This window comes from Haplochromis burtoni, unplaced genomic scaffold, assembly GCF_018398535.1.
Source record: "Haplochromis burtoni strain Fernald_Lab_line unplaced genomic scaffold, NCSU_Asbu1 Contig_164, whole genome shotgun sequence".
NCBI lineage: Eukaryota > Metazoa > Chordata > Actinopteri > Cichliformes > Cichlidae > Haplochromis > Haplochromis burtoni.
The window spans coordinates 749,615-774,613 of record NW_024582525.1 but is presented as its reverse complement, the minus strand read 5'-3'; the positions used below and the strand labels follow the sequence as shown (position 1 = coordinate 774,613).

The following is a 24,999-nucleotide window of genomic DNA, read 5'->3' as shown; positions in this document are numbered from 1 at the left end:
CATGGAAAAACCTTTCAAAAAGCTTTAAGAGGTGAAGGCTGAGTTTGCAAACACATGGTGTATATATAGAGAATCATAAACCAAAGCAGTTTGTGGGAGAAAAAAAAGAGACATTTCTCGCTTATGTGTTGAAGTTTCAAGGTGAAACCAATAATGATTTTTCTGACCTCGTAATGTAATGATGATTTGGTCAATTCAGTTCCCAGTTCAATGTGGATAAAATGCCGGATTCTCTCAGCGTTGCCGCTGTTTGTTTAAGCCTCGGTTTGCCTGTTAGTAGCTGTGATAGGAAGTGTGGGTTTTCCACTTTGTATGTGCAGACATATCACACGAGTTTCATCTGCGAATTAGCCCGTCCTTTCAGACAGGATTTGCAGGATGTGCCTGTGTTTTTAAACAAAGCTGGCTTTTTTTTGTAGCCCCTGGTTATCACAGCAGAATATATTGAGCACATTATGGATATGAATCCTGGGCCTAGACACGCAGCACAGGGGTCATTGCTTGGAGGCTTTGCGTTAGTTCCACACTTCATTGCCGTAAAGCAATAATACACATCCCTGTTAACTTTTTTCCCTTCTGTACTAAAAAACAGCGGGTTGAGTATAATTGAATATTATCTGCTGTGGGAAGTATAATTTTCAGGCTACTTAAAGATTTCCTGTTGTTCTGTTTTTCAAGCGATGTCATTATTATTTATGATTTCTCACAAAGGAAAAGTGAAGATAAGTGATAACCTTTTGGGGTGTGGTATGTGTTTGTTACTGTATCCCGTTCTAAAAGATCATACTCAGTGTAACTTCTCCCTTTAGAAAAGGATGACATAAGAAAATCTACTTATTTTGTCCCCAAAAGCGGACTCGAAATCTACCTAATGATGCGGTTTGGATTTGTAGAGTGCTGCAGAAACTCTGTGCAATGCATTCAGGATTGATACTGAGCGCCCAGAGGAAGAGAACAAAGAGCTTTGTGCTACAACTGTTTCACAGACTTTGAATGCATGAAAATATGGAAAAGAGCTTCAGAGAGCTGTCATTGTGACTATGCTAAAATACTGACTAGGACCCGTGTGGCTTTTTTATTTTGTCTGAATATTTCCTGAGAAGAAATTTGCAAAAGAATCACAGCTATTTGGTTGAATCGGGTTTGTCTCTGCCACAAGCATGCACGCATCGCCATGTTTGATTTAACCTTAGTTATTCAGAAAAAAATATTTAAAGGATTTTTGCTCAAGCCGTTGTGTAAAATCACAGTGAAATGTTAAAACAGCATGCGCTAAAATATGTATTTACATTCATAGTGAAACTGAGAGGAAATAGCATTCTAGCAGAACAAGTTATCCCTTAAAATGCAAGAAGGAGACAACATAAAATACCTTCTCGTCTTCCTCCTCGTCGTCACCTATGGTCATGTTCACCTAAGAGAAAATAAAGGGTAGAGGGTGAGTTCCAACGAATGGGACATGTGGGCACTGGAGCATTTTTAACAAACACCTAGTAATGAAATTTTCTTTGAGTACATTCACCCCTATTGGGAGAGGCTTGTTTCCATAGAGACTGCATCACAGGGGTGACCTCACACAAAAGCAGAGGTGAAAAAGGGCCTTCCTCACAAGAGCACTGTCACACCAAAGCAATCTCTTTTCTTCACAACATAAGCACACAGAAAAACAGAAAAGGAAAGAAAAAACACATTTAATTTGGATGTTGTTGCCTAGATCACTTTATATCAAGTCATCCCTGACCCCTCTGTGGTGCGCGCTGTGGCATTGCCTGGGCACAGAGTTGTGTCATTGCCGGCCAGAGGGTCACATGGGGGTGACAGAGGCTCCACACTGGATATGAGGTTGATCCTGGGCTTTAACATTGCCCAGGGATGGCATCTTGAGCCAGCAGCCATAAACACAATGACTGGGACAGAGATTTCGCTTTGGGGAGGGTGCGTGAGGAGGCCAGGCCCCTGGCTGGCCAGTGAGAAGGCTTACAACACAGTGAAATTGGGGGGCAGTCAGAAGTGTGAACAGCATTAACCTTCACAAGCATGTGTAGGGCGAGAATAATTTCCATAAGACTAGATAGAGAAAAGATAACACTGTTGAAAGACCTGCAGTCTTCCACCTACAGATGTGGACAAACAATATCAGCAGTCTGTAAGCTGCATCGCATATTCATAGTCACTTCATTTGAGTGGCTTTTTGCTGCTTGAGGTTTTGTATTTGGAGACAACATAGAAACTAATGTTACTAGCTATGAGCTGCATACAATGGAAAGCTGCCACAACTGACTGTAGTGTTGGGAAAGATATTTTTTGGGGAGTGGCTCAAAAAGTAATGATTTATGTTGCTGTAAAACTGCATATATGCCCCATGTGCACCAAAGGAAATTAATTCCTTCCACCGCTGGGTTAAAGGGACAAATCCCCCCTAAAAAAATTTACATATACACAAATTTACACATTTATCTCAGCTGTAGTGCTCCTTTATTCACAAATATTATTTCAGTGATAGTCTGCCGTCTTCTGAGTAGAATGAAACCAGATGGCACTTATCTCGAGTCTCTCAAAGCACCAAAAAATAAAATAAAGAACTATGCAGCAATGTCTCTTTCCACACACCAGGACCTGGTCATTCAAAAAATCCAAAAACATTGTTCTTAGCTTAATGTGGAAACTGTTTTCGCTTTTACCAAACTATACAAACCAACCGTATCACTCACATGAGAAAGTCCGTCTACCCCTGGCGAGTTGCTTGTGCTGGTGACAGCACAGCAGGATGTAAACACAGTGTCCCCTCCCATTCCGATGTAATTTTAGCTGCTTGACTCTTTTGGTTGGCAGATGTAGATCGTAGAAAGAAAATAGCTACTGTTTTAAAATCTGCTCACAACAAGGTTTGTGAATCTTCACTCAAAAAAGAAAAATCTGATTTAATTCAATGTAAATTTTGAAATGTAATTTTGCCACATAAGCACAAAGAATCATTTTTGGAGTGTTTTTGAGTAACCAGGTCACATTTTGTTCTTCTGCTTTGAGGATCTTGTGCCAAAAAGAAGGCAGCTTACAGGAGATAGCTCCAAAACAGGGCAATTCACACCAAAACAATCTACATGGACGAAGCACAGTGGAGGGCAGAGAGAAAAAATGTGATTGACTTTGAGATGAACTATCAATTTAACTTGTTACAAACTGTTGCACTGTAAAACCATGCATTTGAAGAAAGTACTGAAGTTACGAGTCCTCATCGCTTACCAGGTCTTGGTTGTAGCTGGCCCTTCCCGTTGAGAGCTGGAAGTAGTTCCAGCCTATGAGGAGAAGCAGGAAGAGGGGAAGCATGAAGAGTTCCCAGTGCCACACTGTCAAGAGGAAGATCTGAGGAGAGAGAACATGACAGTATAAAGCAAAGCACACAGCACACACCACTGTACCCTCACCCAGCTTTCAAATCTCAGCAAACCTTTTCACAGAACAAAATATATAATGGTTTTAATCACGTCCTAATTTTCTTGATGACAGCTACAGTACTAAGCTCGTAAGATTTACATCCAGTGGCAACAGATTTTACCCCTGGCAGTTTGAAAGTAAAAGACATTCAACTTTTAATATCATGAAATCCTATTTGCAGTATACACACAAATAGCACTGTGCTGGCAGAGTGCCTTACTGCTGAACAGAAAGTCTGACATGGATAGGCATGATATGCTGCCTTTTAACATCCACATCAAATCCTCTTAGATTCAGAGACAGGAACGCTTTCTGACGAAGCACATATGGCAACTAGAAAAGCATTTGCAACATTTACCCCCTCCGTGGCATTGATACTGAGAAAAGCCAAGACCCCTGGTAGAAATAAGATGGATCACACTGAATGAGTAATCCCTCATAATTCTGTAAAGGAGTGGTGCTAAGCACGTTGCACAACACCCACTGCATTTCACAGCAGAGCACTAATTGGACGGCTGTATTTAAACCCATTTAGTGACAGCCTAATGAGTCTGCCTCCAACTGAAATGATCGGGAATGTTTGAGGAGGATCACACCAGCAGGTTGACATGGATGAAATCAAAAAAAACTTTTAAATGTCCCCCACACGTTATATTAGATGTCCTAAAATGTAATAAAATGCGAATACGTGCCAGTGCACCCAACATGGCCCACTTTTATTTACCACAATTCATCTTGCGTGCTGAAATTTTGCGTATACATTTTCTGTAATTAATGCTTCCTTTGCAAAAGTTACATTAGCTTTCACGTCCATTTCAAACATAGTGTAACTACTATGTTGAACCCACACGACGGTCACAGTGTGCAGTCTAGGCTCAAAGAGCTGGAGGCTGCTTAGAGTATGAACAATATGTTCGAGTTAAGCTCGAGACAGGATGTGAAGCACTGAGGCCTTCAGGCCCCAATAGCAGGCCTGTAAACAGCAGACTGCTCCTGTCACAGCAACCATGCGGAGTCTGTGCATGTTGCTCTGGGGGGCAGTCTACCTATTGCCACACCAGGCCTAGGTTCAAACAGCCACCAGGGAAACGTGTACCGTGACTAATGCCGACAACACTGTGGCCCAAGAGCCCTGGGCTTCGCTACTGTACTGCTTATTATCCCCTCTATGCAACCTGGGTGGGAGGGGTGGGTGGGCCAAAGTGCCGTGCAGAAAGCAGTAAGATCACCAAGATGCAAAAAATGAACAATATAAGCAATATGTTATTGTTACAGCTCATTTGAATTACGTACACAAAAACAAACTAGAGCTGGTAAATGATAAAAAAAAAAAATAGGTAAACAATGAATATGCATGATGTGCAGATATAGCTGCGCTACATCTCCTCTCGGTTATGAATAACTTACGTCATGTGTTGTCACCTGAGTTCCCATGAGGCAATCTAAAGAAATGCTCCCCTCACCCCAGAGGAATTCTGCTGGCTGGTGGACAGGTAGCTTGTCATATTCCCAGTATTTTCATTAAAAAAAAAGAAAAGAGAAAAAAGGGGGGAAGGGAGGGTGTGCCTGGAAACTGACACAAGCCCAGCAGGAATGTTGAACCTCCTTGCCCTCCCTGCAAAAGCTTCTACATTAACCACTAAAGTCTAATTGCTTGGTCTCTGTCTTCCTGTGCAAGTCAACAGAGGGAGCCAATTCATTTCCGCCCAGGGAGCCAGCAGAGAGAATCTGTCACAGGTATTCATAATCGCCCACTAATGCAAATTTCTTCTCACAGCGTTCTGGCTCAGTGGACAAGATAAAAGCCTACAGAAATACAATGCCTTGTGTCTAAACTGAGTGCTTAAATGAGGGTATAAACCAAAACTGTCAGAAATATCTTCTCAATTCCTCCCTCATGGTATGTCAACCCATGTGTTCAGGATTTACATGCTTTTTTAACACTAATAAAAACGACGGAGAGAAACATCTGGGAGAGGCGCTCAGATTCCTTCACTCAGGTGCGCACACTGAGACTTGGCCGTCAGATATTCCGCAGTAATGAGAGGAGGCAGGGCTATTCCTTCCCCCTGTCTCCGCACATTCTACAGAGTTTCTGTGAAATGGAGACGGAGCTAATTCCCCACTTAAGTGGTTTATGTTTTATTAGCAAGCAGCTGAGTGATTAAAGGACATATTGGACAAAGTGCAGCCTTTCAAAAGTAAGTGTAAATTTGTAGGAAAATAATCTCGTCTTTAATTGCGTTCAGCTCCATTTCCGAGCCCAGCCGCATATTTTAATCGTCTTTTTGTCAACATGACATTGCTAATATGTAGCACAAATACTTAAACTGTGATTTATTTCACCAAAAAGGACACAAAGCAGCAAATGAAAGCCAGAGTAGTAATAATTAATGATATACCTGGGCATTGCGGTTTACCCACAGCAAAATTGGATAACGAGCGACTTGTAATTGAACAAGTGTTGGTATGTATGTCTGGAAGGAGTGTCTCTAATGCAGGAAACCTCCCTTGACAAACACCATTTAGCTGAAAAATGTCTGTATGATTATGCACATGGTGCCTAGGGAGAAAAAAAAGAATGAATTAATAAAACTATTAGCACACGGTGGAGTAGATGATGGAGATGCACTCTCCTTAGCCACCTGTAAGCGCTTGGAGAAGGGGGCAACCCTGGGCAGAGCAATTCTGCCAGGAGGGTTAAGAACAGCCTGACAGATTTGTTTTATAGTGCCATTAATATGATTCCACTAAATGCATTCTGCGCCTTCTCATGCAGATCCCCTGGCCAGCAGAATCCAGCACCTAATAATAAAGCACTCAGCGATTAAAAGTGTGAATAAAATAACTTAAAGCTGAGCAAGCACGGTAGCTTCCACCACCCACACTCTCCCTGGAGAGGGAGAAGGGACTGTAGCAAGAACAAAGGGACAAAGACACCTTCTATATAAGTTTCTATCACTGTAAATTGATTAACAGGGGGTGGCCCGATCTACCAACCTAAACCACTGACTGGCAGACACACCGCCAGACTACCAAGCTGCCAAATGCTCTGTTCATGCAGACAGACTATAAATATAGGCCTGATATCAGTATAAGATAAATAAAACTGTTGATAATCCAAATAAGTGTAATGTCACAGCACCAGGGCCTTCACAAAATCCTTATTGTTTCTGTTTAAAAAAATAAAAAATAAATAAAAGCTTCTTTTTTTTCCCCTCCCCTCAGTGTGGTACATTTCAAAAATACCCTTATTTTTAAACTATGCACCAAGCAAAAACACAAAAGATTTAATCTTGGCTCTATCTTCACTATTTCTCTTCAGTTGCACTCCACTTGGAAAGCTAAACAAAGCGAGAAGAGCGCCAGCCAGCATTATGAGGGTCAGTCATGGGGGCTGTGGACGGATGCCAGATTACGTGAACATACAGTGAAAGAGTTTAAGACGGACTATAGGCTGCAGGGTTTGTGTCTGAATGTGTGTGGTAGTCTCTACGTGTGTGTGTGTGTGTGTGTGTGTGTGGCAGAGAGACACCAAAAAGGACATAATTGATATATGTGATTAATGGCAAAATATGAACGCTACAAATAGTAAAATCATAAAATTAAGTCATGAAAAAAAATCTTAGGAACTTTTACAAAACCTTGAATAATTTTTATTGTGACTAAAATTTTCCTCTTATGGGTGAAATCAAGGGCAGTAAAATGAATCTGAAAGACCTCAATTACAATACAAAAAACCCCAAACAAACAAAAATAAAAATTAATAATGAATCAAAGGCATAAGTAGCAACTCGGCTCATGCGAGTCCTGTTTTTTTTGTTTTCAGCTGAGCTGAAACAGAGTCTGGATGAGAGGGCTTATGTGGGGGACAGGCGCGGCAGGCTTTAAAGTAGCTGTAAATGCAGAGCAATGAGACATGTAATTTGTGTTGAGCTCGGGCCAGTGTGGGGACAGGCTTTCAGGGGGTATCGGAGGCAGAGGAAGCACAGATAAGATTTCTCTTCAGGGCAGGTAGAGTGTGTGGGCAGCCATAGTGCTCTGAGCTAACGCTGAATAAATATTTCACATACCCTCAGCTCAAGTCTTATCGACTGAGGGGAGGGAAAGAGAGAGACAGTGAGCGTAAAAGGGGCTACCTTTGAAACAGGGAGCGATACGGTGGGGAAAAAAATCAGGTTCCTCTTAAGCAGAGTGAAATCATTTGTGGGAGTTGCACAGTGTGACACAATTAGGAACAAAATTTTTAAATAAGTATATACTAACATTATTTTACATACCTAAAGAAACAAAACTGACTGTTTTTTTTTATATTATTTAAAATTAATATTCATCTTTCTTCAGGATAGGGTATAAATAGTACAAAGGTACCAATTTTAATTATAAATGTCCAAGTAAATAAAAACAATTATATTTCTTAGGAAAGCTCAAAACCTAAATATAGTGTTATACAGCGCAACTGACATCAAATCTGTGTGCAGTACTTTTTCAAAGTCAGACCCAAATGATTAGCATTGAATGATAAGCCTGTAAGTCTGCCTGCGCGGTACAATGCAATAGTGATAGCTCTTCATCAAAGCACTTATGAAGAGCAGCTGTGCAATGCGAGGCATTAGCATTTGCACACGGGGACATTTCTGGCCGTTGTCTCCCTGCCTGTCTGACACATGCCAGGGCCAGAGTAGCGCCAGTACAGGCTGGAGCGGGGCAGTCAGCGGGGGCCCCGTGGTGCCTGTCAGTAGTGGCTACGCTGACCCCGCACTCCGGCACTGGCCACTAGTGTTTAATCCGTGTCGGGAGCGTTAACACTGAGCGACCTCCCGGGTGACAGATCTGCCATGCAACCCTTCTCCCCTGAGGAGGTGTGTGTGTGTGTGTGTGGTGGTGGGGGGGGGTTGGGTGGCAGTGGCACCGACTCTTTCTCCCTGTCAGCTCAGCTCACGTCGGGGCCAAGACCAGCCCCGAAACAGCCACACACAGAGGTGGACAGGTCGCTACCTCAGCTGCACAGGGAGAGGTGTCCTCTGTGAGTGGGAAGGTGGTGATGATACGGCGCAGACAATGGGGTCAAATGCAGAGCATACTTCAACTAGGCTGAAAACATGCATAATATAAAACAACAAAGCGCAACAGATGCACTGACAAAATCTTGCCTTCTCATAATACCGTAACTACTTAGTAAAACTTTCAAGTGAATTCATGCTGTTTTCTAACTGTAATGATCGGCAGTGGTTTCAATTAATTCACGAGCGCCGGCAACTTTGAATGTCCTAAAACATAAAACATTCGCAGCCCTAATGACGTGAACGTTAGCACAGAAAGCTTATTAATCCCACTAATAACGTGACATGTTCCAAGGTTACACACTGAATTCAGCCGGCCTCAAGAGCTGTCAGCAGAAAACTGCTATTTGAGGGCAGATAAATAATAATAGCGTGTTAAATCAGGAGGCACTGCTGAGCAGTTTGCAAGTAGTCACAGACTATCATTTAATAATTAATAGATCTCGGGCTAAAACACCATGAACACACACCGCCATCGCTGCCATCATTTTTTTTCTCCCTTCTAGACACATTCCCACTGCACAGCCTGTGAGAACTCCCACAGCCACAGAGATGGAGAGTGTAACCCTCATGAGACTGAAAAAAACCACTCCTTTAAGGCCTCCAACTTTTTCAAACAGAGAGAAAACAGATGTAAAGCAGAAACAAGGAGACGATTCACAGGCGCACGCGGACCTCTTGCTTTTCTCGCAAAAAGCCCAGGCACGCCGCAATGCAGTAAACCACAAAAGAGCACATCCAAGACTCACAGAGCATCTCATATTCAGGGACGGTGTTAACAAGAACAATTATGACAACTCTGATTGTGGCCTTCATCTTGGCCAGGCTGGTGTTCTGGTTAATGGCTCTGACTGCTGTTGCTCTACACAGGTGGTCTCCTGAGACCTCTGGAGCCAGATCTGACCCCGTCCTGCCCTCATCTGGGACGACGATGATTCTATCAGCCCACAAAAAAAAAAAAAAAAAAAAAAAAAAAAGAGCGCCCGCTGCAGCTGCCAAGTGTGTTTACAGCTGCACCGCATCAAACATTCATCAAATGCCATCTTTACAGTGTGTGATGTGAGGCAATCAGCATTTCACAGGCCGTCAAATGATGTCTAAAGCAGTTGTTACCTGGCAATGTCGAAAAGAAAATGGTTCAAATACTCACGAAAGGTTTACAGGTTTCTTTCTAGTTAGTCCTGACAGATGAGGTACCTCATATGTTAAAATATTAATTCTACTTAAATACTTAAAACGGTCTAATGACAGCAAAGCTCAAAATAAGCTTTCAAGTGTAAATGATCCCCCTCCTTTTTTTACCTTTCAACCATTTCATCTAAATCAAAATTGTTCTCAACTTTAAACTCCAGATTAATTTGGCTTGTTAATACGCGCTCATTTCTTTCTTTCTTTTTCATCTTTTTCTTTTTTTTTTTTCCTGGAAGAAACTTGTGTCTTTTGGTTTAATGCACAGAATGGAAGATTTCACTCCAAGTTGTTCCCACGAATGGCTCCTGTTGAGAAAAAGTTAGTGATCTGATCTCTCCAGCGCCTCCGCTGATGTTTCTAGCAGTGCTGTAGCTCCATCTACAGGTAGTATCCTTGCGTGCAGCAAAGAACTCTGGGTGACCCCTCTGCAGTCGCTGCTGATGTATAGCACATTCATCTCGCTCAGTCTTAGTGAAAAGCACATCTAAAGGCAGTTATTTTATGAAGATTTTAGCTGTCAAATTTCCCTCTCTCTCAGAGAAAGGAACATGCTGTTGTCAAACTCTTTAAAAGCCCAGATCCTCAGCTCATTACTGTAGCATAAACAAGAAGAAGGGAGGAAAAAAAATCCAAATTTCATGTTTGTATTTCCACTTACTGATGAAAATGTTTATGAGGATTTGCCAAAACTTTGTTTAAATGCACGACAAAGATTTTTCTCCCCTTTTTCTTGTTTTTCTTTTTCCTTTCTTAAATTGCATTACCTAATTAGAGAGACTATTTTAAAACTGCAACCCACTGGTGGAAAACTGAAGGTAACTTCAAAAAGTATGGACTCTGCTGATGAGTTTGCACAGTCAAAACAAGCGACCGCCCCGCGTTCACAAACTGTAACAACACTGCAAGTCTTTCCATTCCTTACGGAGTCTCCTCTCCCACAAAAACACTCGTTAGTCGCCCAGCCAAATAAGTCAATGTGCAGCTTTCTGATTGCTACCCACGGGGGAAATCAAATTGATATATATATATATATATATATATATACATACATACACACACACACAACTTGCTTATTCAGTCTTTGGAACCAGTTCACTGATCTCTGCAAAATTTGAGTACCTTGCACACCCTAAACCAACAACCTCTTCATAATCCAGTTATAAAATCTACATAAACAGGGTAGCAGCGTAGACTACGTGCTGTGTAGAGGTCAGAAAATTGGCCTGTGGGACTGAGTGATATAATAGCTAAGTATTCCTGGTAAAGCACTACGTGAGCATCCCGCAGTCCCAGTAAAAACCACAGCTGTGGTAATGCATTACAGGATGTATATAGTGTAAAAGGGTAGGACTGGTCTGCCTGCATGATAAATAATGTATTGTAATGTATATTATAGCTAGACCCACCGCTGCAGTGTTTCCAACTGCTATACCCTGAGAAGCCCTGCGCTGCCTGCCACTGTGGAAAAGAGCAGACACTAGTGGTATAATTATGCACATCTGAGAGGCAAGCAGAGGCCATCTGTCAATGTCTGAATCAGTTACCTTATTACCACTGCCTAAAGATATAAAGATAGGAGTGGGAGCTGCTTTCATTAAAGCACATGGTGGCATGCTGCTTTAGACAGCTCCAAACAGTAACTTAATTGGAAACGATGACTTGGAGGAGGAGAAGTGACTGTACGGTGAGCGCCCTTGGAGTGGGCAGGGGCACGAGACGAGGATGGTGGCATGGCACCAGGCTTGTAATGACAGTCAGTCAAGACCTTGCGGTTGGCCTCGTTGACAGTGAGGCGGTAGCAGAAGGAGTTTTTTTTCCTGTTGCAGTATTTACAGTATTGTGATTTGCATGTTTCATTGTGCCTGTTGAAACTATAATAAATCACTGAAAAGGGGAAAAAAAGAGCTTTTCACTCGCTGTACTCTCAGTCTGCTGATGAGTGGGTGATGAATAACAATGGCAGTTTCGCTCTCTTCGGGCAACTCTCGCCGTCGACCTTCGACACTTAGACTATTTGAAGCGCACCTCTTCACGGGCACAGGCGTACTCTGACTGGTGTGTTACTGTCTGCTTTTTGCACGCTGGTATCAGTGTCTGAAAACGTGCCAGTTGTTTCAAATAAAAGGATAAGAATTGCAAGAATTATCATTTTCACCGACAGCGAACAGATTATACACAGCTGACGACGGGGTGGGGGGGCTACACTGCCGTAACAATGACAGTCACCATGAGAAAAGTGAGCGCGAGCCTCTTTCCTCAATTTTAAAATCTGCTGAACTCTTAAACAGCAGGTGGAGTAGAAGTGGAAATGAAAGATTAGAGTGTACCACCTCGCACTCCCATTGCCTGCGGAGGATCTAATTATAGGTGGAAGAAGATGGCCCCATCCCGCTGACCTGTCACCTGTCAGCCTGCCTATCCTCCTGCTCTCCTGCCCGTATCCATGCCTGCCCGTCTGCCTCCAAGTCTCTCGCTATCTCGCCCGCACTCTCGCTGAACTGTCTTCCTCTTTCTGTGCTCCAACTTTCTTTCCCAGATAGTAGCCTGCCTCCCACTCTCCTTATACAATTGGCTGCATTGTTCTCTGCCTTCCTGTCTGTGTGTCCGCTGTCTGCCTGTCTATGTGCCGTGCTGTTCTAAAGGCTGTGATACACTGAGCCTGGCCATTGCCTGCGGGGATTTGCACCTCAGGATCAGTGAGAAGGGCTTATAGAATACACCAGGTATGAATTGCATGTCATCCTGAGACAGAGCAGACAGAAGAAAGGCGGTGAAAGGAGAGTTCTTCACACACCCTGTCTGTGACCGCTTCCTCACCCTGACACAGCGCTGGCAGGGCTTTCATGGTAAGTGTGCACTCTTAATCATGACATTACATGTGCTGTACTGCAGGGGATTCACTGGGTGCTTTAAGATTATTTAAGCTTAGGACCTAAGATCACATACCCTCATTAAAAACAGCTAAACAGAGACATTTAAACAAGGTTCAAATCTCAGAGGCAGACTGTCACTACTCTACCCAAGGAAGCTGAGACTGTGATCCTCCTTACACCATCCCCTGGGTTAGGAGGCTTTGCTAAGAAGTCAGATGTACAAACGCCCAAACCCCACACCTTCAAATACACTCTAATGTCATCAGAAGTGAAGGAAAGCCAAGTGGGGTTTGATTTAAAGGATAAATCACATCCATCACATTGCACATGGGATAAAAACAGAAGGCAGCCATTGTTTTTCATGGGAAAAAGTCCAGCAGGGAGAGAAAATGGCTAAACCAAAGAATCTCTTCAACATCTAATTCACATAAAATGAAAGAGTTAAAACTGGGCTGCAGTGAAATGGGACAAAACTTGTTCGCCCCTAGGCTTAAAGAGAGTTCATTAACATGAGGCAATGACTTACCAGAAAGGCTATTAGACTCCGTTGCGTGCTCTCCCACTGAAAACAGCTTTTAATGTACTGTAACGTGGACAGAACTGCTGTGCTGATTTTGCGGACCCGATATATACTCTGGGCAAGAACCTAATGGGAAATAATTGGAAGAAAACACCAGTTAGTATCATTTTGATACTGGACAAAATGTTTATGACTTTGCAATGAGCTTGGATCGGCTTTACAATCCCTTATTTGCCACGTTGAAGCCAAACCCAATAAAACTAATTAGGTTGAGTAGAACAATCTGAACTACGGCCTATGTGTAGATTTTTAGTGGCCACTTTTTTAGGACATTGTGAGGAGGAGACTTTATTGTAAGCTTTTAGTTTCTTTTGCAAAATCTTGCAAAAACCAATCGAAATCACCTTTTTGTTGAACTTGATGGTTTCCTCTGTTAATTTTGCCTCCTTGGGCTGGAAGGATTTGACACTAGCTCCCACCTGAGGCAAAGAAAGAAAACAAACGAATGCTTCCGTTCGTTAAGGCTTTTCACAGCATATAATACAGGCTATTATCAACATTAACAATTTTTGACCAAGTTGATTTGATCTTTACTTTGTTGTAGATAACCTCCAGCACCAGAGTGATGCTTCCTTTAGACGCACTTCCCAGTTTTTCTTTCTTCAGTAACAGAGTTATCTCCTGGCCATTCTTAACCTTTGGGAAATTCAAAATACATACGTATATATAAAAGTGATTTGCTACTTTTTTTAAACAGATATTTATAAACTCAGCAGACTTACAGTAAGTAAAGGAATGGCCACCGTCCCCAAAAAGTTTGGGGCTTTGTCTCCATTTTCATCAAAGACTGTCAACTCGACCACATCGGTGATGTCCTTAATTGGGCTGCGAATGAGCAATTCAAATGTGATCAATATTAAATTATATATCCCAAAAATTTGCTACAGATTTGCTTTTTTTCCCTACTTGTATTACTTACAATGTAAAGGATTTTTTCCACTCTGGATTTACATTCTTATAGACTGTGTGAGTTTGAAGTTTAGAGTTCCCCAGCTCTATAACGCACAGGGCGTTGCTTTTTCCTGCAAAACAGCAACAATGTGATGTATCCACAATTTCATTGCACATGTTCAATGGCAATAAAGGGCTATTCTATTCTTATCTAAGAAATGAATCTGAGAATTAAAAAAAGATGATCTGGAGTAGCTGAATACCATTAATGTCTGTAGCAGGGAGATCATTTGCCCTGATTACGCCAACCTGAAGGATGCCAATATCTCTCATGCAGTTGTGCGAGTTTTTTAAGCTCTGGAAAAATGAAATTGAAAAATGTTAAACAAAGAAGGCATAATTATTCAGTGTGATACTGCTATACATATATTACATCATATATTCATCTTAAGCAATCCCATCTATATCCCAAACTTGAACTCATTACTGAACCAGTTGGTGTTATGTGCATGACTACTATTGTCCTGTATTTCTTTTTAACATTATACAGGTACAAAAGGAAAAACGTACAAATTTCTCCACCACTTCGTCTTTCTCATCAGGTTTTGACAAGGTAGCATTTTCGATGTCAGAGATGGAGACCCCCCAGACGGATCTCAGGGTGATCAGAAACACCACTCTGCCTTTTCCTGGGTTCAGCATATAGGAGTAGAGTTGCTTCTCATTAACCGTAAGTGTCGACACGTCAACCTCAAGCCTAACGCACAAAAAAGGAGATTCGCTCAATTGAAACAATTTGTAAGGAGTGTGAGTTCCTCGGGTGAGCGAGTGTGTGGGCAAAATGTAACTTTACGAACCAGGGAATACTCACATCCCCCATGATTCTTCACTCTTCCTCCCTCTCTTTGAGCACATCTCCACCTGTAGAGGTTCCTGGTTATCTTCAAACTGATTGAAGTCAAACTGCTCTCTCCACTGGGGATTTGACTGAATGCAAAGGTTCTAAGGGCAGAAAAGATGCGACTTCAGCACATATAGTAACACAGAAACACACACACATACACGAGCGCGCACAAACACTTTGACGCAATGTCAGGTTTAATGCATTATCAGACTGAGCAGCTCCTGCATGACGGCTGGATTAAGTCTTCACTCAGTCCTACCAGAAAGAGGCAGGAGAGGAGAAAGAGAGGTATGTTGCGCGTATGTGTATCTATTTGTGTGTGCTTGTATGTGTACACCTCAGTAGCCACTGTGGGATTGTAAACACTGACAGCTTCCAATTAGAATCAGCTTTGTTCAACAAACAAACAAGCAGAGAGGAAAGCAGAGAGGTTTACAAAGAAATGACACGACAACATGAGACAAGTGCACCATGGAATCATCAGGGGGGAGGCCAACAAGTACAGGTAGATGAACAGGGCATGCTGGGTATGCAAATGAAGGCAATGAAGCCCGGCACTCGAAGCACAGTTAGAAGTGAGTGGCAGCCTTGCCCAGTCTAATGAGCTGCCTCTGCCATGGCCCAGTGAGCCAAGGTGGAGGTGAGTCAGTGGCAGGCGCCTGCTGGGAGAGAAAAGCGGGGAAGTAAGAGAGTGGGCCTAGGAAGAAAGTTAAAGTCTAAAGAGCAGACATTAAAAAGACAGAGGAGCACGAGTAAAGGGAGTGTAGGAGAATTGCAAAAAGAGAGCGACTTTTAATGAGACCAGTCCAACCTTGCTCTTGTACTTCTGATCACCGAGGCGAAAGCGGACGTAAATGTCACCCTGGCCACACTGCGGCATGTCCTGTCCCTCCACCAAGGTGATACAGAGCACCCCGGTCCACATCTGGTTCCTCAGCTGATTCTTCTGTGTTTCAGCCGAGCGCTGAGCCGGCGTGGCCTGGTTCTGCTGCGGGGCAAAGATGCACACAGATAGTTAGATCTTTTTCTCTTTTCTTTTTTTTTCCTCAACGCAACATGCGCGCAAGCTTTGTGAGATCGCTTCCCTTTTACCTGCTCCCGCCTCAGCCTGGCATCTCATCATGTTCACAGAGTGCACAAAAGTAGGACAAAGGTTTACATTATACAGTGCATCTCTGTTGGTGCACATTAGCACATCTCTACTGACAGGCGAGCCACACCATGGCGGCTCCTGGAACGAGAGGAAGAGAGGGACGTCAGCGAGCAGCCAGATGTCCCTGGCTGTGACAGTCCCACTCATCACTGGCTCCCAGACTGAGTGTGGGGAGGCAGGACACTTGGCATACTGCACCAGAGACAGCAGGCAGCAGTGAGTAATGATGCAAACCACACAGCTCTCTCTCTCTCTCATCAGCAAATTATGCATACATGCAGCATGTATAGCCAGCATCAGAGTTTTACTGCATGTTAGCAAATGTATCCACTTTGAATTCAGCCAGCAAAGTAACGAGTGTTTTTCTGCTCAGGTGAAGATATCAAACTGACCAGGGTACTGTGCTTTCAATAAGCCTTCAAGAGCAGCAAATAATCCACTTCTCCCGCCGTGTGTCACAGAGCAAGTGTGAGAGAGAACGAGAGACCTTGATATGTTTCCATGTTAGAGTTCCCGTGAGGCTGTGCGGTGATAGGCCAGGGCTGTAAAAACAAACAGCACAGAGGTTGTGTAGGGCTGACTGTAATTAAAGCGAAGGAGCGTAATCTGCTCTCGCTTCTTTGATTGCCCGGCTCCTTCGGCTGCCCCGGCGACGGCGCTTCAAACAGCCCCACTGCAACTCCCCTGCCACTCCGGCCCCTCCTCAATAGCTACGGGGTCGCAACCCACATTGCCACCCAATCCGGAGGGGATCAAAGCACATCTCGGGGACCTGAATTAACATGGAATACCACAGGCACAGCCCTATAAATATCAGGCCCTTCAAAAGAAGAGGAACAGAGGGAGTGGAGGAGCGATATAAAACAGGCCTCAGCCAAGTCATCCCAAGTGTTTATCTTGGACACATTTCTATCTCAGCGGCCAATAAAACAATTCCACTTAACTGTAAGTGGCCCCTAAAGAGAATCTATTCCTGGTCTTAAAAGGGCTGTGCGATTGCTTCCATATGGTGGGACAGCATGGGGACAAGCATGATGAGCTCAGACCCAGGTCCATTTGGCTGGTGTCTCAGCACTGTCCATCCACAGCTGTGATATTACATCCTAACATCTGGGTTATTGCCCGCTATGCCTGGGAATTATCAGCCTTGCCGATCTTAGTCATCCCACACTGGCAACATGCCTCCAACAGCCAAGCCCCCCCCCCGCTCCCCTTCCCTTCCGCTTCTCCCATACGCCCCCTCCTGTTTGAAACACTGTCACACAGCAGACTTTTACTCAGGCACTTGCAATTCCCTGTCTCTGTCGTGGTAACACAGAGGGAGAAAACGATGTTCTGACGGAGGGGGAGTAGAGCTGCAAGAGCCGGCTATTCAGCACTTCCAGGATAGGTGTTAAACGCAATAAGATATTGTACGTTTGTCAAAAAAAAAAAAACATGAAATAGGGGGGGTAAAAATGGCATTGTTACATTGTTAAATTAGCACCGTGATTTAGGCAGGAGAACAGCGCGCAGAGTCCCGCCACACATTTCTGTCTCCCTTTGAGTATATTTAACCATCTGTAGTGGATAACCTACAATGTGTATGAAAATGGCATTCATTCCTTTGTCATCTAATTTCAAATTGAGACTGCCTACTGGACCATCAAGAGACTGAACAGTGGCAGATGTAGTGACAGCATAGGTGTGAAAATAAACCCAATCGCTGCAGTGTGAGTCCCAAACAGCAACCCTCCTATTTCACTCTGAATCTAATTACTGCTTCAATATATTGAAAACCACTTGAGAAGAGACGGAACTTTGTTTACCACAAAACCAAATACTGCTCTATAATGCTCATCAAAAGGCTCTTTCATGACAGCATATTCAGCGAATACTATTACTTTGATTTTGATCAGAATGTAATATTGTACCATACTTTCTTTACACAAAATGATTCCACTGACTGAATATAGTATGCATTGCTAAAAAGGTTAACTATAAAGCAGAAAGGAAATAGGCTGTGCTGATAACAAGGTTACACACAAAAGCCTGAGTCCTGAACATATGCCTCGTTCTTTGTTGCACCATTGTGTAGTGAGCTACTGCCCCCTAGTGAGTTAGATTAGCCTAACCATAAGCGCTAATGAGGAAATTAAAAAAATATCATGGCATTAAAAGCAAATGTGAAGATTTAAAAAACCCATACCTTATTTCTTTTGGGTCCAAATCTCTATAAAATTGAGAAGAATTGCAATGAATGAGTGCATAATAGCAGGTAAGAATATAGATTTTCATCACACAAACACTTGTAATGTCTGAAATATTCCTACCGGGCCTTTTTTGATGGTGGCGTCTCTGAACATCAGGCAGACATCAACAATAATGACTCCCATGTCATCTTCTTTGCTTTTTGGATCTTCGAGACGCAACTCCATTTCATTGGTTCTGTGAGGAGACAGGAAGGGTATGAAGATTAAAAATGAGAAGACCCCTTGTGCATAAGCTAATCTCTAAAATGTAAAAGTATTACTCACTTGTGCAGTTCAAGCTCTCTCAGGGAAATAAAGCTGGAACCCATGAAATCATCAGAGGTCCGATTTTTATCATAGACCTGCAACATTATTAGAGGTATGGCATGTATTAAATTAAACATCTCTTGGCCTTGCATTCAGACTGAAATTGTCCGGTCTGGCACAAGACCAGTGTCCCTTGCAAAATGCAATCATATATAAGCAGCACCTACCCGAACTTCTATGTTATATTCTCTGTCTCGGAGAGGGTGGGAGAAGGACTCGTTCCAGCGAGGGTTCAGGTCTTTATAAACCACTTTGCTTTTATAGAACTGTTTTCCTTCAATTTTGAACTTCACATAAGGATCACTGGTACCTAAATGAAACACAATAAAGGGCAAATCAGCAAGAGAGTGTCGTGCGACACAAGTGGGGGAGCGATCTTATGTGTTAAATTATCAATCATCAAGCTGGTTCCATGACAGCATATAGAGGAAGTGGAAATACTAAATGGAAACTAAACGATGTTAGCAGCTTGTCGCTCTATTAGTGTACACTGTGCATGAAAACGCACATTCGTATACACTCCCTCCTCCCCCCCACATGCTCGTCGTGTGAGAGAGTGAAATATGTATGGAGGAGGTGCACCCCACACATGGCAAAAACAGAAGAATGTAGCTGTTTAATTGTCACAGGGTAGAAACACTCGCCAGCATGAGGCTACCAGAAACCAAAATCTAGAAGCAACCAGTGTTAATCCTCCAAGCTTGTTAAGAAAGTCTGTCTGTGAGTGGGGTGGGGGTAAGGGACTTCTTTGTTTCTGCAATTGCATGCAGATTGGCCAAAAAAATGAAAGCCAGCCCCATGCCTTCATTTGTATAGGGGAATAAAGGGGTGCTTGAGAGAGCCTGCAGGGAGGCTTGAATCACATGACAAAGGCCCTGTGGGGATGGGCTGTCAGGCCTGTCAGCTCCCCACTCCAAATGAACATCTCGCAAAGGCAGGCAGGACCCACAGCAGCTCCACCCTGCCAGCCTGTGACAGGGAAACCTCCAGGCAGCTTGACAGGAGGAGAATGTGGCAGCTAGCAAGGAGAAAAGCTCTGGCATGACTGAGAATGGTGACGATGGAAATTAATAGGGGGAAAAAAAGGGGAGAACAAAAACCAAGGAATGGGAGAGGGGAGGGGCTGGTTATGTGGGTCCTTTTAGAATATGTAATGACAATGTATGCCATTGGTGAGCTCTTGGCACTGTGTTGACTGTTGGGCAAACAGTGGAGAGATAGGGGGCGTGTGGGGATTGCATCATCACTGTGCCATCTTGTCAGGGGAAGTGAGGTCTCAACTAGCTTAGAAGTATGGCTGGGAGAGCCTTGTACCACAAAGCAGCACCATTTCAAGTACCACAACCATATATAGCTGTTAGGTGATGGGAGGCAAAGCAAAGTTTATAATTGGTTAGAAGGAAACTGATGAGATTAACATAGCTTTAAAATATTGACCTTCTACGAGGCCAATTTGAACACATTTGTTCTAACCTTAAAATAAAAGCCAGAATGTTGCTTTCATTTTGGATTCTTAATCAGCCTTCAGAGTTTTCTCATATGTTGTAATTCAACCTATGACCACGTGAGGGTGTAGCTTTCCCAGAGTAAATGCCGACCTAGGCCTCAGGGGAAAGAAAACTTTTTTGCCTCTCACAGATCAATGCCAGATATGGGGGGAAACAGTCATTTAAGCACACAAAGATTTGAAACCACCTTTCAAAATATCTAACTGATTTTACACACGGTGACTCGTAACGTAACCAAAGCACGGCTCTGCCACTTTAGGAAGTAAACATCAAACTATCAAACCAAAAGACATCTCTAAAGTAATTACAGTGGTAGACAGCTTTGACTTTAGGAGGTAAGGGATGACTTTTCCACTTTAAAAATCTACAGGCAAACAGTCGTCACAATACCAGTAGTGTCTCATTGTATCGTCAGCCTCTTGTCATACTCGTTTGACTGCATACTTTTCTAATGTTTTGTTTTTTCTTTGTCCGTGCATAACTTCACATGAGATGTCTCACCTGCAAATAGGAGCTTTAACTGAACTGACCTGAACTGAAGGATATCTCACCTTACATTCCTGTCACAGTAACAATAAGACTGACAAGATCAATATGGACTTCACGTGCCTGTAAAATTTTATCAGATTGTCCCTAGGAGCCAACAAATAAAGAAATGCATTGTTTTACTGTATACAGGACATGTGATCTATCTATGATCTAACGTTTTGATAGATACGGATCCAACCAAGACTGTTTTAAAAAATTGCTGTTATAAGAACAGGATTTGATGTTAGTTTATTCAAATTTCTAAGATCTAGATGAGATCTTTTAATTTTACAGGTTGTTAAAGGTCGGGAGCTTATTTTATGGATCACCTGTAGGTTTTTGGCGTACCTGAGCGCTTGTCTCTGATGACCAGGTTTTTTCCTCGTTTCAGGTTGATTTTCAAGAGATACCTCTGGAATGGGGCAGGTACTCGATCCTCACACCCCCCTGTAACATCCTGCGGAGAATCACTGATATTTGTATGCATTTACCACACCAGATGATTAGCTTAATAAAATGAAGACAACTCAGTGGATACTCACTGAAGCATTTTCGTCAAAGAAGTCAGCTGATTCACTGGCAAGCTGTGTAAAAAAAAAATAGATTTTTAAAAATGTTGTGACACTTTATAAAACATAAAACTGCGCAATCATTCGAGTCGAGGACAGCCAAGCCATCTAGGTTTGTGTAGCATTCCAAGGGAATCATAATAGCGTTACTATTATTTATTTAGTCAGTTGTTTGCATTATTACAAAAAAGGTGTCTATTAATGTCTTGCTAATGACAACCTATTGCATTTGGGTGAAAAAGTCAGTAGATGCTTTGTAGACGTAGCATCTGAAGAGAAAGTGAATTCTGCTTGACCTCTTTTGTGCTTTTTCTTTTTTGGCTTGTTTGCACATTGTGTGACTAACTTGTAGCACAGGTTTTTATCTTTCCTTTTTGAGGTTTGTTTTCATTTTTTTATTTTAATCTAAGAGACATCTAAACAAAAGTGGATGCTTCTCTCCACACAGGGACTTTAACTTGAACACCAACCAGCTTTTGATGCTTCATCAGTTGAGTGATTTGCCTAAAAGCTGCAGAGATCAAATGTAATAAAACCAAAGGTCTGGGCTCAGGTTTAGAAAAGGTTTCATTCATGACTGCTTACTAGAGGATACAGTAACTACAACATTTGGCTTCATTTGCAAAAGCGAGTGGAAAAACAAAGCCACACTATTTGAAAGCTAAATGAAAGCATGGAAAGGTTCAAGTAAATGTGTCCAGTGATCCTGGCAGTTTTTGTGCTGTTACTTCATGTTATATTTACCGCAACTATTTTCTTAAGCAACTACTCGTGACAGTTGAGGTTCACTTTGATGAGATAACCTGTTTATATATATGTATATGTATATGTATATGTATATATATATGTATATGTATATATATATGTATATGTATGTATATGTATATATATATGTATATGTATGTATATATGTATATGTATTTATATATGTATATGTATGTATATATGTATATATATATATATACATATATATATCATATGTATATATATATGTATGTATGTATATATATGTTAGTATGTATATGTTATATGTATGAATATATGTATATATGTATATGTATTATATATGTATATGTAGTATATATGTTATATATATGTTAATATATGTATTGTATATGTATTATATGTATATTGATATGTATTATAGTATATATATATATGTATTATGTTTTATATATAGTATATTATATATATATAGTATATATATGTATGTATATATGTTATTATATATATATGTAATATAGTATTGTATATATAGGTGTATATATATATTATATATTGTAATATATTATATATATATTATAATATATATATATATATATATTTTGTGTTATATATATATATATATATATATATATATATATATGTGCCGAAATATATAATAATAAAAATAATACTGACCTCTTCCTCATCCTCCTCATCTGCCGGGGTTTCATCGAGGAGATTCTCATCTATGAACTCGTTTATCGGCAGGGGAGGAGAGGGTTCTCTGTCTTGTTCTTCCACATCTCTCACCCAAGGCATGTTGGCTTTCTCTTCACTGGGAGTGCCACATGCTGAGTTCAGAGAGTTGCCATCTCCACTTTCCAAAGGTCTGCCCATAGAGTCCAACATCAGCTTATCTATACGAGCATTTTGTCTTTTTGTTGGTGGAGTCCCTTTTTCAGATGATGTCTTTTTCGGCTCAACTGATGAGTTCTGTTTTTCTCTATAAGGGTTTATTTGCTCTCCCATTGATTGTGCTCTAAACAGCGCTGCAGCAGCAAGACTTTCTCTAGACCCCTTTTCTGAGACTTCTTCACTTCTCTCTGGAAGGTCTGGTCTTGGTATGGGATCTTGTCCACTGTTAGACATTTTCTTTCCTGTAGGAGCTGGTTCAAAAGGGAATTTTGATAAGGCCCCTTTGCCTTTTTTGTCTATTTTAGCATATAACTCATCTACAGCTGGGTTTGTTTTGTTCTCTAAACCAAAATCATCCATTTCTTCATAAATGCCCAGGGTCCCCGGGGGTGTGCTTAATCTATTCAGAGCTGGATTTGAGTGATCAGGCTGAAGAAATCTGGTTCTGGTTTCTGGGATTGGATCACTTAGTTTGTCTGCAAACTCTGAACTTGCAATAGAATCACTATCACTCAGACCAGGAGAGATGCCAAAAGCAGCAGAAGACAGCGAAGCATCCTCGGTAGATGCTTCACCTGGCACCATTGTTAGGTCGGGTACAGAGATACTTCGTCGATTGGCCAGATTCCTACCCTGCTTGGCCAGTGGCTTCTTGGCGGGCTTCTTTAAGTTGGGAAACTTGGGTTTCAGACGGAATCTCTCCGCTAAATTCTTCTTCTTGTTCTCCATCTTGAGGGCTACCCTTTAGATGAAAATAATCAACAACAGTGAAATTGAGTTAATTTGCTGTGCATTTTTAGAGGTCTAATGCACATAATTTACGTAGAAGCTTCATGGAGATCAGCTGATGTGAACATACTGGAGACAGTCAGTGAAAAAGATCGACTTGGGCAACGAGTTAAAAGGAAAAGGCTGAAACTTTAACCCCTGCAATGTTTCTGTTATGCTGTAAGAATATTTTGCTGACATGAAAAGTTGCAGTGTAACAATGCCCCCCATACCTAAGGCATGGGGGGTAGCTAACGCTTTAATCAGCATGAACATTTTGGAAATTATATGCCATGGGCTTCACAGGAACCAGATCCCAACTCTACTGAACAGCTCTAGGACATTTTAGTGTCCAACATGATGCTCTACCACTATAATTAGAACAGCGAATTATATTTTGGGGGAAGGGTTTTCATCTCACCAGTAGGTTTAAAACAAAAAAAACTGGTAGAATTAGTGCCAAGACACACTGAAGGTAATGTGGCAGACTGTGCAGCCCAGCCCCTTACTCATCTTCCTAATGTGATTTATATTTCCTGTGTGACATTTAAGCTTGAGTCAAATTTTATAAAGAAGAAATTGAATTTATATGGAGGTTTGTGACATATCAAGGAGGTAGGTAGTAGGTTGGCAGCATTATGGCTAAGATTTTATCAACATACACAAACCACATTGGGACGAATGTTTAGTGTGATTTAATGTGCCACTTTTCTGCCTTTCACCTTGATTCAACACAAAAAAACATATTACAACAAAAACAATCTTACCAATAATGCTGACATAAAAAAAATTAACAAATCTGTATTTTAAAAAAATAGCTGGATATACAGCAACCTGAATGACACTCAGTCTAATTTAGAAAAGGAAGACACTGGAACATACCTGTTCAGTTGAGCTTTGTTGTCAAACCTACAAACTGATTTAGTTCCCACCCAGAGCAGATGAAATCATTCCAACAGACAAGTTAGCTATCCCAACTATGGTCAACGAGCCGAAGTATTTAAGGCAACAGATCACGTAGGATCCCAGACAAGTGATTGGTGGAGGAGCAGCAGCAGGTGAAACTAGCCGTACCAGTCAAACAAGGCGAGTTTCAATGACTATGTGAATGCCTTTCAACTGTTCAGTCCTACCCAAGTTGTCTCTGATAGATGGAGCAACACAAAGTACAGTTTGACTCCACTTATGTGGGCTAAGAAAAAAAAAATCTGACAAGAATTATGGAGTAAATTAAGACAACGTAGCGAGAGAGTAAACCAACACGGCAGCGTTGAAACTATGAAACAGTTGCTCACAGCACAGCAGCCTGTTATGCCAGCTTGCTCTGTGTTGATTTGTATATTTGACAGTTTATTTGC

At 41.8% G+C, this 24,999-nt stretch overlaps 1 protein-coding gene across 2 annotated transcripts in view; it reads right to left on the bottom strand.

Moving 5' to 3' along the window:
* Positions 1-24,999, bottom strand: part of mctp2a (multiple C2 domains, transmembrane 2a) — a 34,089-nt gene extending 9,090 nt beyond the window's left edge. The window contains exons 1-19 of one of the 2 annotated variants that reach the window (XM_005933041.2): positions 24,524-24,999; positions 22,655-23,615; positions 21,227-21,268; positions 21,033-21,141; positions 18,816-18,958; positions 18,607-18,683; positions 18,403-18,517; positions 18,279-18,302; positions 15,749-15,922; positions 14,905-15,035; positions 14,604-14,790; positions 14,297-14,390; positions 14,062-14,164; positions 13,865-13,967; positions 13,677-13,778; positions 13,487-13,561; positions 13,089-13,208; positions 3,244-3,363; positions 1,373-1,414 (exon numbers count right to left, since the gene is read on the bottom strand). In XM_005933041.2, coding sequence (XP_005933103.1) covers positions 1,373-1,414; positions 3,244-3,363; positions 13,089-13,208; positions 13,487-13,561; positions 13,677-13,778; positions 13,865-13,967; positions 14,062-14,164; positions 14,297-14,390; positions 14,604-14,790; positions 14,905-15,035; positions 15,749-15,922; positions 18,279-18,302; positions 18,403-18,517; positions 18,607-18,683; positions 18,816-18,958; positions 21,033-21,141; positions 21,227-21,268; positions 22,655-23,602 — 2,709 coding nt within the window. In that variant the 5' untranslated portion in view covers positions 23,603-23,615; positions 24,524-24,999. Of the gene's footprint in view, positions 1-1,372; positions 1,415-3,243; positions 3,364-13,088; positions 13,209-13,486; positions 13,562-13,676; positions 13,779-13,864; positions 13,968-14,061; positions 14,165-14,296; positions 14,391-14,603; positions 14,791-14,904; positions 15,036-15,748; positions 15,926-18,278; positions 18,303-18,402; positions 18,518-18,606; positions 18,684-18,815; positions 18,959-21,032; positions 21,142-21,226; positions 21,269-22,654; positions 23,616-24,523 lie in introns of both variants that reach the window. The other variant, XM_005933040.2, reaches the window with a different exon arrangement.